This window comes from Lissotriton vulgaris, chromosome 7 (assembly GCF_964263255.1).
Source record: "Lissotriton vulgaris chromosome 7, aLisVul1.2, whole genome shotgun sequence".
Taxonomy (NCBI): domain Eukaryota; kingdom Metazoa; phylum Chordata; class Amphibia; order Caudata; family Salamandridae; genus Lissotriton; species Lissotriton vulgaris.
The window spans coordinates 994,100,344-994,113,059 of NC_141695.1; the positions used below are offsets into that span (position 1 = coordinate 994,100,344).

General features: G+C 39.6%; 1 protein-coding gene across 1 annotated transcript in view; it reads left to right on the forward strand.

Moving 5' to 3' along the window:
• LOC147702831 (teneurin-2) overlaps positions 1-12,716 on the forward strand; it is a 1,317,719-nt gene that overhangs the window by 1,177,924 nt on the left and 127,079 nt on the right. The window contains exons 17-20 of the mRNA XM_086931409.1: positions 5,805-6,072; positions 7,033-7,176; positions 10,650-10,899; positions 11,746-11,766. Coding sequence (XP_086787535.1) covers positions 5,805-6,072; positions 7,033-7,176; positions 10,650-10,899; positions 11,746-11,766 — 683 coding nt within the window. The remainder of the gene's footprint in view (positions 1-5,804; positions 6,073-7,032; positions 7,177-10,649; positions 10,900-11,745; positions 11,767-12,716) is intronic.

A 12,716-nucleotide genomic window follows, 5' to 3' on the forward strand; every position in this document is an offset into this window, starting at 1 on the left:
TTTAGTAACTTTTCATCTGTTTGAGCTACAAACAAAATTGATTTTTTGTTAAAATCTGAAAATTATGCTGCAGATGATGGATTAAGTGGGAAATGCGCAAATTCATTATTATGCAGAACATGCCACTGCCGCAAAATCCCATAATTCCAGTGGCCGTGCCTATAGTGCACAACATTTACTAGCGCTAACTTCATAGACATCGTTTTGTGGGCAAAGTCTGATCGTTCCAGGATGAAACTTAAACAACAGCAGTGCCTTGGCATACAATTTCTTATTTTCATTTTGAATAGCAACTAATAATGTAGCCTTGAAATTTAAAACCAAAGATTATGGAACTACGAGTTTTTCACTTGTAAATATGTAACATAAAAGTTTCACTTGCACTGAAGAGAAGACATTTCAAGTTACAACAGCCTCAGGGCTTACGTTGGTGCACACATTTTGGATATTGGCCTCTTTTTCTGCCATTGTTTCATTGCAACAACAATCTAACCCCTGAGATGTATTGCTGTTGACCATCCAAGGGAAGAAAGAAGCCACGGCAGACATTAAAAAAACCATGCCCCTATCTGAATCATAAAGTCACAGAACCATTCAATTTAGTAGAATCCACTAAATACCGTTACCCTGGGGTGAGGTATTTACCAAGTTAGGTAAATACCTCAGTTTCTGTGTTTTCAACTTGGGAATGAGGCATAACCTGCATAAGAGGCATTTAGCACACCAAACGATACAACTTTTGCCTTTTTCATGGCCTCTTCCCCAATTAAATGTTGGCAGAATCTATCAGGGGGAAAAGACCAGGGAAATGACAGTTATCACACAATTTCCTGTTTGCACAGCGATTGGAATCCTTTCTGTTGTATTGAACTTTTCCTTGGCATGCTTGTCCTAATGCACCAAAGTATATGCACTCTCTCTGACTGTGTTGATGTTTGTCTTCACTTGGGAGGAGACAGGAAATGGATTAATTAGGGATTCATTTTATGCATATTATCCCTATAACTCCCCCAAAATGTAGTATGTTAGTCTACTTGCATTGACAAAGCAATGCACAGTCAAACCTACTGTACTACATGAAAATGTATCAAAAACTCGGCCAGGTAAGTGTTTTTCCATCTTTAAACAGTGGCAGCTTCTCCACTATGGCGGAAGAGCATCATCCCACTGTTTTTAAGCAGTGCCAAGTAGAAACATAATGATAATAACTTAGAGTTATTATCATTTTATGCTTCGAGTCCTGCTGCTCCGCTTTGCGGGTGGATGGGCGGGGCTGCTCTGCTCTTGGAGCAGGGCAAGAGTGGTTTGCCCATTCCAAAGTGCGCAATGACTGTTTGGTCAGCCCTCTAGGGCCGTCCAAATCAGTCATGCGCACTTTCCCCGTTTTCCAAGCAGGCTGCATTACAGCCTGCATGGAGAACATGCCCACCCCTCCAGTTCCTTGGCTGAGCGCCGTGTCATGGCACTCCGACCAATCACACCACTGCATTGCAATGCGTTGATTGGCTTAGGGGAAGGAGCCTGCCTGTCTGCTTCCTGTACCTGGAGTCGGAAGCAGGAGAGCAGGAGCAGAGACACGGGACCCGGCCTCCAGTTAAGTTTATTTTATTTTGTATTTCCCCCCGTGTGACCCCCCACGCGACACCCCTGCACCCACCCGCGCCCACCCCGCCACCTGTGAGGCATGCCGGCCGCCACTGGCTTTAAGTACCATAGGCGTCTTTCTCCTCTCATCACCTTTCTTGAAGCAGATTGCTGGATTTTCTTTTTTTTCTTATGTCCAAGTGAGAAATGTAGGCATTTTTATCATTAATCAGGTCTGTATTTTCGAGGTTAAAACGTCAATTTACAGTGAGTTACATCATGATGCACAATCCAAGTTCCCAAAATCATGAACAGGTTGCTGAATATATATGTCCTTGGCAACTTTTCTTTAGTGTGGTGAAGTCATTTAATCTTCACATCTAGTCAACAAAGCCCAACTGGGTCTTTGATGCACAGGGTCGTTGAAAACTCGACTAATTCATCTCATAGACTCTGAAATGGTTATCTGTTTCATTACTTGTTTTTCTCTCCATCCAAGTTTATCCAGCTACTGAGGGAGAACGTAGTACGTGACCCAGTTTGCTTCGATTCCTGGAGTTTCTTTCTTTCTTTGCAAATGTATTATCTACCAAATTGGCTGTTATTTGCCCACAGGCTTGCGTTGCCCTCCCTCCTCTGAGGTCGCATCACCCGGTGCCACTCTGGTGGAGCGGTGTCACAAGACGAAATTGAAAGCACTCAGCGGGGAAAAAAGAAGTTCCATTCGAGGGGAAATAAAATACATCAATTCCTATAAATATAACAATTACTGTTGAGCTGGTTTAGGATGCTTATTTCATTAGCATTTTGGCCAGGTGATGAGCGAGCCAAGCGTTAACACTAATAACGATGATAACAAAAATGATGATGGTATTAATAGTAACAGAAGAAGAAAAATAAGAGGATAAAAAATGGGAAATAATAATAATGTCATTACCACTTATAATAATAATATAGTAAACACTAATGGATATAATAATAATGACAATAGTAGTAAACAGTGTTTGCCAAGCCCGGGTCCTCCCCACACAATTTTTCTTGTACTAAAAAAACGAAAATCCTCTTTTGGGCGAATGAAGAGATGAAAACTATTCAATCAAACTTGAGTACTTGGATGAGCAGATTCTTAGCGATGAAACCTACACCCTGGTTTGAGCCATTCATGGATGAGATTGATCCTCCTTTACAAAATCCCTTCATATGAGGTTTTGATTGGGAGCCCTTCCACTTGCAATTGCCACCACCAAGTAAAATAGGCCCAAATAAAGGAAACAAACTTTGCCCAGCGTGTAGCGAAATGGAAGAAACTGATGAACATCTGCTACTCTTCTACCCAAAGTGCATCAGGTAGTGCAAGCGTTGGATTGGCCCTTTGTAGTACACTGGGAAACCAGCCAATATTGGGTAGCGCTGAGAATCTGTAAGTTGGATACCACACTATACATTGTGTTTTCAATCGAAAAATACCTTGAATGGCTTTGGCCCATTCGGTCCAAGATTATATGTCTCTCCAGTGGCATAACGAAACTTGAGGGGGCCCCACTGCAGGGTACGTAGAGGGGCCCTCTCCGGACTCAATCTGGAGCAGTCCGGCCAAAGTGTGGTGCTGAGGGGGGCCCCTTCAGGTTGGGGCACCCACCCGCGGGCGCCTGTGTTATGCCCCTGTGTCTCTCAGCTCCTCTTGAGACTATCACAACCCTAGTAACTGTACCATCCGATTCTACTTAGTTAGGCTTCACTTGGATAAACATCAGGATGAATTTCTTGGAACGAGCAACAACAGAAGTGGGAAATGTTCTATTATATATGTTCTTAGAGTTACCATGTTCTACCCAGTTGCAATGGGCTAGATGGGATTAAATTACGTACCCCTAGTTTTGGACTAAATCGTTTTTATTATAAAAATGAAACGTTGTTGTACAATTTTGAATATTTTTTAAAACAAAGCACCACATCAGATTGGAATAAGAAGTGAACTATTGCTAGGGAAACTTCATCAATGTACGTGTACAAAAATATTTATTTATGCACTTTATTACATTACTATATATGATATTGTACTTGTTCCTCTGGGATATGGGGGTTTGAACTTTCTTTGCTAGACTCAACTGAAGATCTTCCTATATATTCAACCTACTTCATTGGTGTGCTACCGTAAACCCTTAAAACAGAAGCATTATTGCACTCATGAACAATAACCAACGCTCAACAGCCAACTCATAAATGTTTTTGGAAAATTGAATTTTCAAAAGTACTTTAGTATTTTTGTTTACATGTGTGTTTTTCCCAGAATATTTTACACATGTTTTTATGGTTTACTGATGGTTCTGAATTTTAATTATTAGGGTGCGTTGTGTTTATGTGTATGATTGTAGTTTGTATTTTTATGTTGCTTTTAAGGTCTTTGACTGAAATAAAGTGCTTACATAAATACATGGACAATAGTAGTATTAATATTAGAAGAAGTAAAATAAGAGGATAGCAAATAGAAATGCATAATAATAATGGTAACACAACTCATAATAATATTATAGTGTGCATTTCATGCTCTGAGCTGTCAAGATGACTTTGTGCATTAAGGTCTTGATGCTGTTGTCAGTGGGTGGCCTATACATTATAGGTTTTTTGTGAAGTAACAAGGGCCCCCTGCCCTGGTAAGGATGAGAATCCTGGGTCAGGGAAAACATACAATATGAAGGTAAACACCCAGGCTATCTGTCTGACACACACTTGCTATGTACTAACTGACTCACATACAACAGCCACAGCAACAATAGATAGGACATGTATCGCTGTCCTACTAATGTTTTTTTAATTTATGTTTTTTAATATAAAAGATATATCATTTTTTATTAATAACTCATTATAACTGTATATTTACATTGTAAAAATCTATCTCTGTTTTTATTAAAACATACTTTTGATATCATTATGATTGTTTGTGTTATGGTTTAAGTTCTCTAATTTTTGGGAATGATGCAGTTTAGTACATAGCAAGTGTGTGTCAGACAGATAGCCTGGGTGTTTACCTTCATACTATATATTATAGGTGCATCTTGAAAGAGCTGACTAAATGTGATTCTTACAGTTTTTCAGATAAGTTGTAAAACAACATAACACATGAACCCAGACGTGGCCTTGAACCCAGAAAACACAGTTTTAAATATAAGGCTAGCCAATTTTATTCAGCAAGCATATCGTAATTTTAACCAATCGAGTCCCTACTGAGCCTCGCCCAGATCCTTTTAACTACTAATATACCTTACAACAGCTATTAACTCCTAAGGAAGCAAAAATGAAACAACTATAAAATGTATTGTAAGAGTATTGGGCTGTTTTTATACATAAGCTACCATTGGTAGCGTTCATCTCATAATGTTATTCAATAAGAAGGATCAAGTTGTGGATAACCTCCGCTTTTTATACGACTGTTAAATAATTAATCGTGTTTTTGTACTTTTTAATATTTGTATTATAATGTGAATTTAGTATTCTTCTTTTAAAGATATCTGTGTTATATGTAAATAAAGACATTTGATTCACAAGTGCAATAAATTGACATTCCCCACATTAAATACAAAAATTACAAAAATGTAGCCCCAAAGCTGAGAACATCAACTCTTCATCATTCTGAGCTCCATTAATTGAGTATCATAAAAACAGCTGGTTCCATCTTAATATTGTAAGCATGCACTTCATCCACTAGCTACTATTTCTTACCATTTTCTGTGAGTTTTGTTTTCTTGTTGCATACAGGACAGTCTACCCAGCATCAGGCGGGAAGGAAACAGCCAGGTTTCAGTGTTGTCCTGTCTGTTCAGGTGTCTACGAGGTGGTTCCAAAGCTGGGTCCACTTAACATCAAGTGTCTATGTTCTACTGCGCCTCAACTGAAAGGGGCAGTCTGGAAAAAATCTGTTTGGCAGTCACTGATTCGTTTATAGAGGGCACATTTAGAAAATGAAAAAAAATCAAGTTTGCAGAGTTTTCTCAGAGGCTTCAACCTCATTCTCTTTTCATCTAAAAAACAGTGATGGCCCAGGAGGGTAGTGAGATATTCCCTCTTGAGCCAATATTCAGTGTTCTATCATACAAAGGGAAATTTCAGCATAACTTTTCTTCTGCAAAATCTCAACTTTTTTTATAAACACTGTTTCCTACAAGATTGAAGAAGGCATCCTTGTTGTGCACAATAACGGGTTCCCTCTCCTCTTTGTCCAGGTCCTCCATGAAGAAATCGAGATGATCAATTCCAATCTTAAACTCTGCTATCTGAGTTCCCGCACTACTGGATACAAGTCTTTGCTAAAGATCACCATGACTCAGACGTTCGTCCCTCTTAACCTCATCAAAGTTCATCTGATGGTGGCTGTAGAAGGACATCTTTTCCAAAAGTCATTCCAGGCATCCCCCAATTTGGCGTATACATTCATCTGGGACAAAAGCGATGCGTATGGCCAAAGGGTGTATGGGCTTGCAGACGCTGTTGGTATGTGAATACAGCCTAACATAAGAACATATAATTTCTTCCAATTTATGTACATCTGAAGTGTGTGTATTAGAAATGCTTAAAAGTCGTGAGTGTATCTAGCTAATGACATGTTACAAACAATGAAGTGATGTTATTACCATCTTCTAAAATTATTGTGGCAGAATGAAACTAATAATTTGTATTTAAATGACTAAACATTGGATATGACTGTATTGAGCTGTAGGGTCCACCACAAGGGTGTTCGATAAAGGATCTGTGCTGCTTTTTCAGGATTACCACTGCCTATGGAAATATTTATATTTAAGGTAATTTTACGCAAATGCATCCTATGTGACTATATTGCGATTCTGTCATGGATATGCCCCTCCTGGGCCTTCGTTGCACCCTTGGTGTACCATAACCTTCAAATGAATTTACTTGACTATATTCAAATGTCAAGTGACTTTTTTTGGGGAATGTGCCCAGATAAGAAGCCTGTTTTGATTTTTAATTTGTTTTATTTTATTTTTGCAATTTTATATAGCACGTACATGGCCTTAAGGCATAAGAGCACTTTACAACAGTAGCATGATACAGGGGTACAAATTACAGTTACAGCAAATAAATTCAGACATTTGCATCAGTAGATGCGACCAGGACAATTGAAGCAGTTGGTCAAAGGTCATATACAGTTAAAGTATTGATTAAGATGGGGGTGTCACATAACAAAGGTAGTTTGTATCCTGGTGGAGAGAGTACTTAAGTATGGTTGAGGGTGAGTCTGCCAACTAGGAGGAGCTGGAGGTCCTTTTTGGAGGTGACTAGGCAGGTGCTGTGTAGCCCTTGCCAAAGTGGCAGCAGTCCAACCATGACAACTGGCATGTAAGGCAGTATTACTTAGCTAGAATTCAATAGATACCTTTCTCACACATCTTAGTAACAGTAGATATATTCATAAGACTCTTGTGTGTTTTTCAGTTTCCGTGGGATTTGAGTATGAGACCTGCCCCAGTCTGATCCTGTGGGAGAAGAGGACAACGTTGCTGCAGGGATTTGAGCTTGATCCCTCCAATCTCGGAGGCTGGTCCGTGGACAAACACCATATACTGAACGTTGGGAGTGGTAAGTTTCAATACGTTTTCTGAGGTTTGCTGTACCATGGTTGTTTCAGTGCCTTTCTGATGAGTCTATTTGAGAAGCTTACCCCATTTTCCAATAGAGACATTTCCTTATGGTTGATAACCTGAGTCATTCATAATACTTCTTTTCAAGTTCAAATATTCATTTTGAATGAGTGGAGAACATGTTACATATATTGCAAACACCTATATGCCAAAAGCAATGGCTCATAGCATAGATCTTCAATCACCAAGTGAAGAGTTGTAATAACAGGGTTGACCATGATGTCTGTGTATTTCTCAATATTTTCAGACTTTTAAAGAAGACAGTACACTTTAATAATTCAACATTATTGCACAATTAAACCTTAAAAGGTTGTCCCTAAAGAAATAATTAGAACTGGAGAGGGCCATCTAAATTAGTCTTTCATTTATCTCTTAAAGCATAAACGTTGATGCCAGAGAACGCTTGAAAGGCAAAATAAGCATGCATAACTTTAGATATCACTGCAGTGCAATCACTTTAGGCTTGCTTACTACATTCTGCTCACTAAGGAATGTGACCATCGCAGAAAGCTCTCACACTGTATGTTGAGTTCCCTCTCTCCCTTAATTTTTCGTTTTCTTTCTTTTCTTCTATTTTATTCTTCCTTAATTTATTTTGTCAAAATGGCACACTCATTAATACCGAGGCAGGTCTCTGTTGATGCACATTTTGAATGGATAAATAGAAGTTGTGGTGGTTCACAGCCAGTTCTCTCACGCTTTTAAGTAGATCATCTCACCTCTTTCCTCTGTAAGGGGTCTGATTGGTTGCCTGAATTCTGAAGTTAGGAATATGGTTATATGAGAGCAATGGGTCTTTATAAATGTCCCATAATTACAGAATCCCACCCCCTACAGCCCATCCTGGCAAAAAGTAGAAATTTGAAATGCGCCCTGCTCATGTCAGTGCTTGTTATCCTGACATGGCACTAGCTTGGGGTTGTGTGTGTTTGTACAGGAATTCTGAATTGCGACAGGAATTGAAATGTGCAGACCTGGAGCAGTATGTGATAAGGCTAAATATCAGTTCAAGCAAACAATAAATCAGCGTGTTTGGAGGCTGGGCCCTAAATTCATCCTTTATTTAGAAGAGACCTCCTGCACCATGTTCCTGAAACTCCAGCCCACTGCAGGCTCGTATGAGTGTTGTGTGCCATATTTTCCTTAGGCATTTTGGTCTTCTTTAATATTTGTTTCATGTCACAGTTAGTATCGCCTCAATAAATGATTTTGTTCAAGCATGCTCCTTGGGAGTAATAAGCAGGTAGCACTCCTGAAATATTCCCTCTTTATCCCTTTAATGTAAAATAAGTATTTGTTCATGCAGTGCAAATAAATGTATAGAAAGGTACATGTTTTTGAGACCCTGAATCATTAAACTTTAATCCTATCAGTACTGAGGTATTACATCAGGGTAAGATGCTGATGCCAGCACTACAAGTGATGAAAAATATATTTAACAAACATATCTGATTTAGGACCAAAGGAAAATTGACCTGAACATATAATGAATGGCGAGCCAACAAAGTAAAAAAAGAATCAATTGTATACCTTGGGTTTCTAGGTAGTATGGCTGCCTGATATGTTCATGTGTAGATTATGCTCTATGGTGGTAGACCATACCTGGATATCATTAATTTTGCAATTGCCTCTCCTCACTTCAGACATACAAATCCTACCAGTTGCCGTAGTTCCACCATCATAACACTTTTGTGTTTCCAGTTTTTCCACCTCTTTTAGACCATCTGATTTGATTCTACCTCTCCTGTTAGACTTTTGCAACAGCACTCCTGGTACTGTGGTTAATTAACTCCCTATTTATTAGCTGTATCACATTTAGTATCTATGTTGTGCACTTTTAGAAAGGCCATTTTGACTTTGCAGAGACATTTGAGGTCGTTCTTTGTCTTTCCATGAATAGAGTAGCTCCTTTTACTCTAAGTGATGATAACATTAATTATATTTTCTAGACAGCAGATGACCAAGTTACAAATCTCACATTTTGCAAGACTTAAGTGTGATAATATTAAAGTAAACTTCGCAAATTTAACTTTTTCGCACTAATTGACTAGCCACATAGAGAATTCGAAGTGGGGAGTTTATGTTAACTCACCAAACTCAAGCAAACAAACTATTCCTTCGAGCACAAGTTCTACCTGTGCTTTTTTCCCCACAAAGTGACTAGCCAAATGGAGACATGAAGGGAGGAGGTTAAGTTAACTAAACTATCTCAGGCAATCAAACCATCCCTTCCAGCACAAATGCTCTCTGTTGTTTATTGTAAAGTGTTTCAGAATTGTTTTCAATCTTTTCTGTTGACACATTAAATCAACACAAGATTTTGAGAATAATCAACAAAGGGAAACGGTAAACAGGTTCAAAGTTAATTAATTGTGAATTCCTACTTCTCAACCTTATGATGCATGACAATAGGGTAGAGCAAAAAGTGGGCATCCAACTCATGGAAGATTGCTCCACTGAATTCTGCTAATTTGCCTGCACATGCTCTACCCCATTCTCTTGTGCCACTATGAATTCAAATCCTAACTCTACCGACGCTTGACCGTAAAAGGCCTCTTTTCTCAGGCACTACTTGCCGTGCCCTGAAGATGATCCCAGAATTGTTTTGACCCCTTCACTGCGGCGGCTATTCCGCCGCAGTGCTAAGGGGGTGGGGGGGCCGCGCGGCGGTCCCGTGCTCGTGACGGAACTGATCCGTCATGGCACACGGGTGAGCTGTGCTTGTGACGGAACGGTTCCGTCACGGCCCCGCCCGCGCTAGAGAACGTTAGCGCAGGCGCGGAATTCGCACCGCGCAGGCGCGGTGAGAGGGCCGTGACGGAACCGTTCCGTCACCAGCACAGCCCACCCGAGGCTCGTGACGGAACGGTTCCGTCACGAGCATGGGAGGGGTTAAAGGGATCTAAACGTCATAGACCTCTTGTACTTTGACACAAACACACATTATTAACTATGCTATGCCTAAGTACTCTAATGTAATTTATGCTGACCTAACTGTTGTTTTTTCTGGCCACACTTCAAAAAAGTGCCTGAGTTTTTTCTTTTGTTTTTAAAAACTGTCCATGTTCCCACTTGTATATTTTCACATTAAATTATTTTGTCCAGTTGGACAGCAATATATAGATATCAATGTATATCTATATAAAGATTCATTCTACTAATCCCTTCCTTTATAAGAGAACATTATTCTTTTATATAAAAAAAACTTTGTACCCAAGGTCCCTTACCACAACTAATTTAATCAACCATGATCGCTGTTCAGGGTGTGCCCTTTTCTGCTTTAGAGAGGAATGACAGATTTGTCTCTTGCCACATCCAACATCCTATGGGGAAGGCCAGGTGCCTTTCTATCAACAAAAGGCAAACTGTTCAAACAGAAGCATCATGAAACTGTTGATTGTTTTCTGCCAGGGATACTTCACAAAGGCAGTGGTGAAAACCAGTTCCTAACCCAGCAGCCTGCAGTGATAGTCAGCATCATGGGGAACGGTCGCAGAAGAAGCATCTCCTGCCCCAGCTGCAATGGTCTTGCTGAAGGAAATAAACTGCTGGCTCCTGTTGCCTTAGCAGCAGGCACAGATGGAAGCATCTATGTTGGTGATGTGAACTTCATACGGCGTATCTACCCTTCTAGGAATGTCACCAGTATACTGGAGCTCAGGTATGGAAATAATTTAAGGCTACTGATTTGTATATTCTGGCTTTTAGGCAGTAGAATGTTACTTTAATGTAATCAGTGCTGGAAGCTGATGCGTCCCATAATATTTCTAAACCTTAGCTAATGATTTTGATTGGAAGCAAGTCCGTTGTTTTGCTTAAGAATATAGTCTTCATCATGATTTTGTGGAAATGCAGCATATGTAGGAATAGTAAAGTTCCTGAAGGACAGCAATTGTTGACACTCGGTCTTAACCTGTAGCATTTAGATTACTAAGAGGCCTAAGTCTAGTGTAATGTCATTACTCTCCAAAAGTCTCAATTCACCATGTAACAATGCATCATTGTCGAAGTTGTGCAAAAGCTTTTTCCCTGTTTGCCTTTGTAGAAAGATTGAGACTGGAAGCAGACCAATTAAAATGCAGTTTGGCATTAATCTAGAGAGCTATAAAAATTGTGTTTAATTGTTGTCACTAAATTGATTGAATATCTAATAATATTATGTGAAATATTATAGCTGTTAAAAGTAAGCTATATTTTGTTGTCTTGTTGTTGCCACATTGTCTTAAAGCAATGCAAATATTCAATGTTTCCTCCACCTTTTACGCGTAGAAAACAGTGAAATATGGTTCTCGTTTTTATTAAGAAGCAAAAATAGTGCAAAATCAATTTGCCCACTCTTGCCAGCTTCAATTAGGCTGCAGAGTACCCAACTCTGCCTTTTATACAAAAGATTGATTTGCCTCACCTGTGTCTGTGGACAAGATGGAGTGTTATGTTCTGCATGATTTATCTTGTCCGCTTCATCTAACAATCTGTCCTTTTTCCATGTTCTTCTCTTTCCAAAAAGAAACAAAGAGTTTAAACACAGGTAAGGCAGCAGAGTTCTGCAATTTCATATTTGCATTTATAGCTTGTTTTAGCATTGGTGTATGGGAATAATTGGGATGTGAACGGGGGTCATGTGGATGAATTAATTGTATTCATGAATAACTGTAAAAATGTCACTTTTATTCCACAAAGACTTATTGAACTTCATGTAGATGGGCTCAAAATCTCAAAGTGATACTCCTGGGCGAACTTACCCCCCCCCCCCCCCCCCACACAAGGTTTTATACATTTATTCTGGAATTAAATATACATATCAAAAATACACTGTGAATAACTACTTTCAGGCTTTACTCAACACTTTCAGACCTTTGTTTGGTCGAGCTGTATTTCAGCAATAGTGTATGAGTCCAAATTGACATTACAACAGTGCCTTAATGCTTTCCACCTCTGATGACTTATTTGGTTCCTGGCCAACAACAGTAGTCCAAGGTGTCGCTCCACAGCTCGAAGGAGGGTATGTTGTGAATTGGCTTTAATTCCCTTTCTTCCTGAATCACAAGAGGCACGTATTTGTTTAACAATCAATTCTTGCACTTCCCTGCTCTTGGGTTGACTACTGCACTCTGTGACTCTCATAGAGGCAAAGCCATCACTAGGCTGTCCAGTGTAGGAAATAAAGACAAATAAAGCCAAGAACTGAAAAACAAAGGGGCATATTATCAAGGGGGTTTATCTCCGCTTTTTTGGCTTTAAAAGCCAAGAAAGCGGAGATAAAATTATCTCCCTATTACCTAGCGGTCGCTAACACCAGTTAGCGACAGCTAGTAGGAGATAGCGACAATCTTGGGCCCCGCTTTGCATGTCAGTGATATTTATCACTAATGACATGCAAAGTGGGCGTGCCAAGATGTTAGCGACTGGAAACAGTTGCTAACATCGCTATCTTCTAATACCAACTTTTGGAGATATTCGCGCTAAGCGCAAATATCT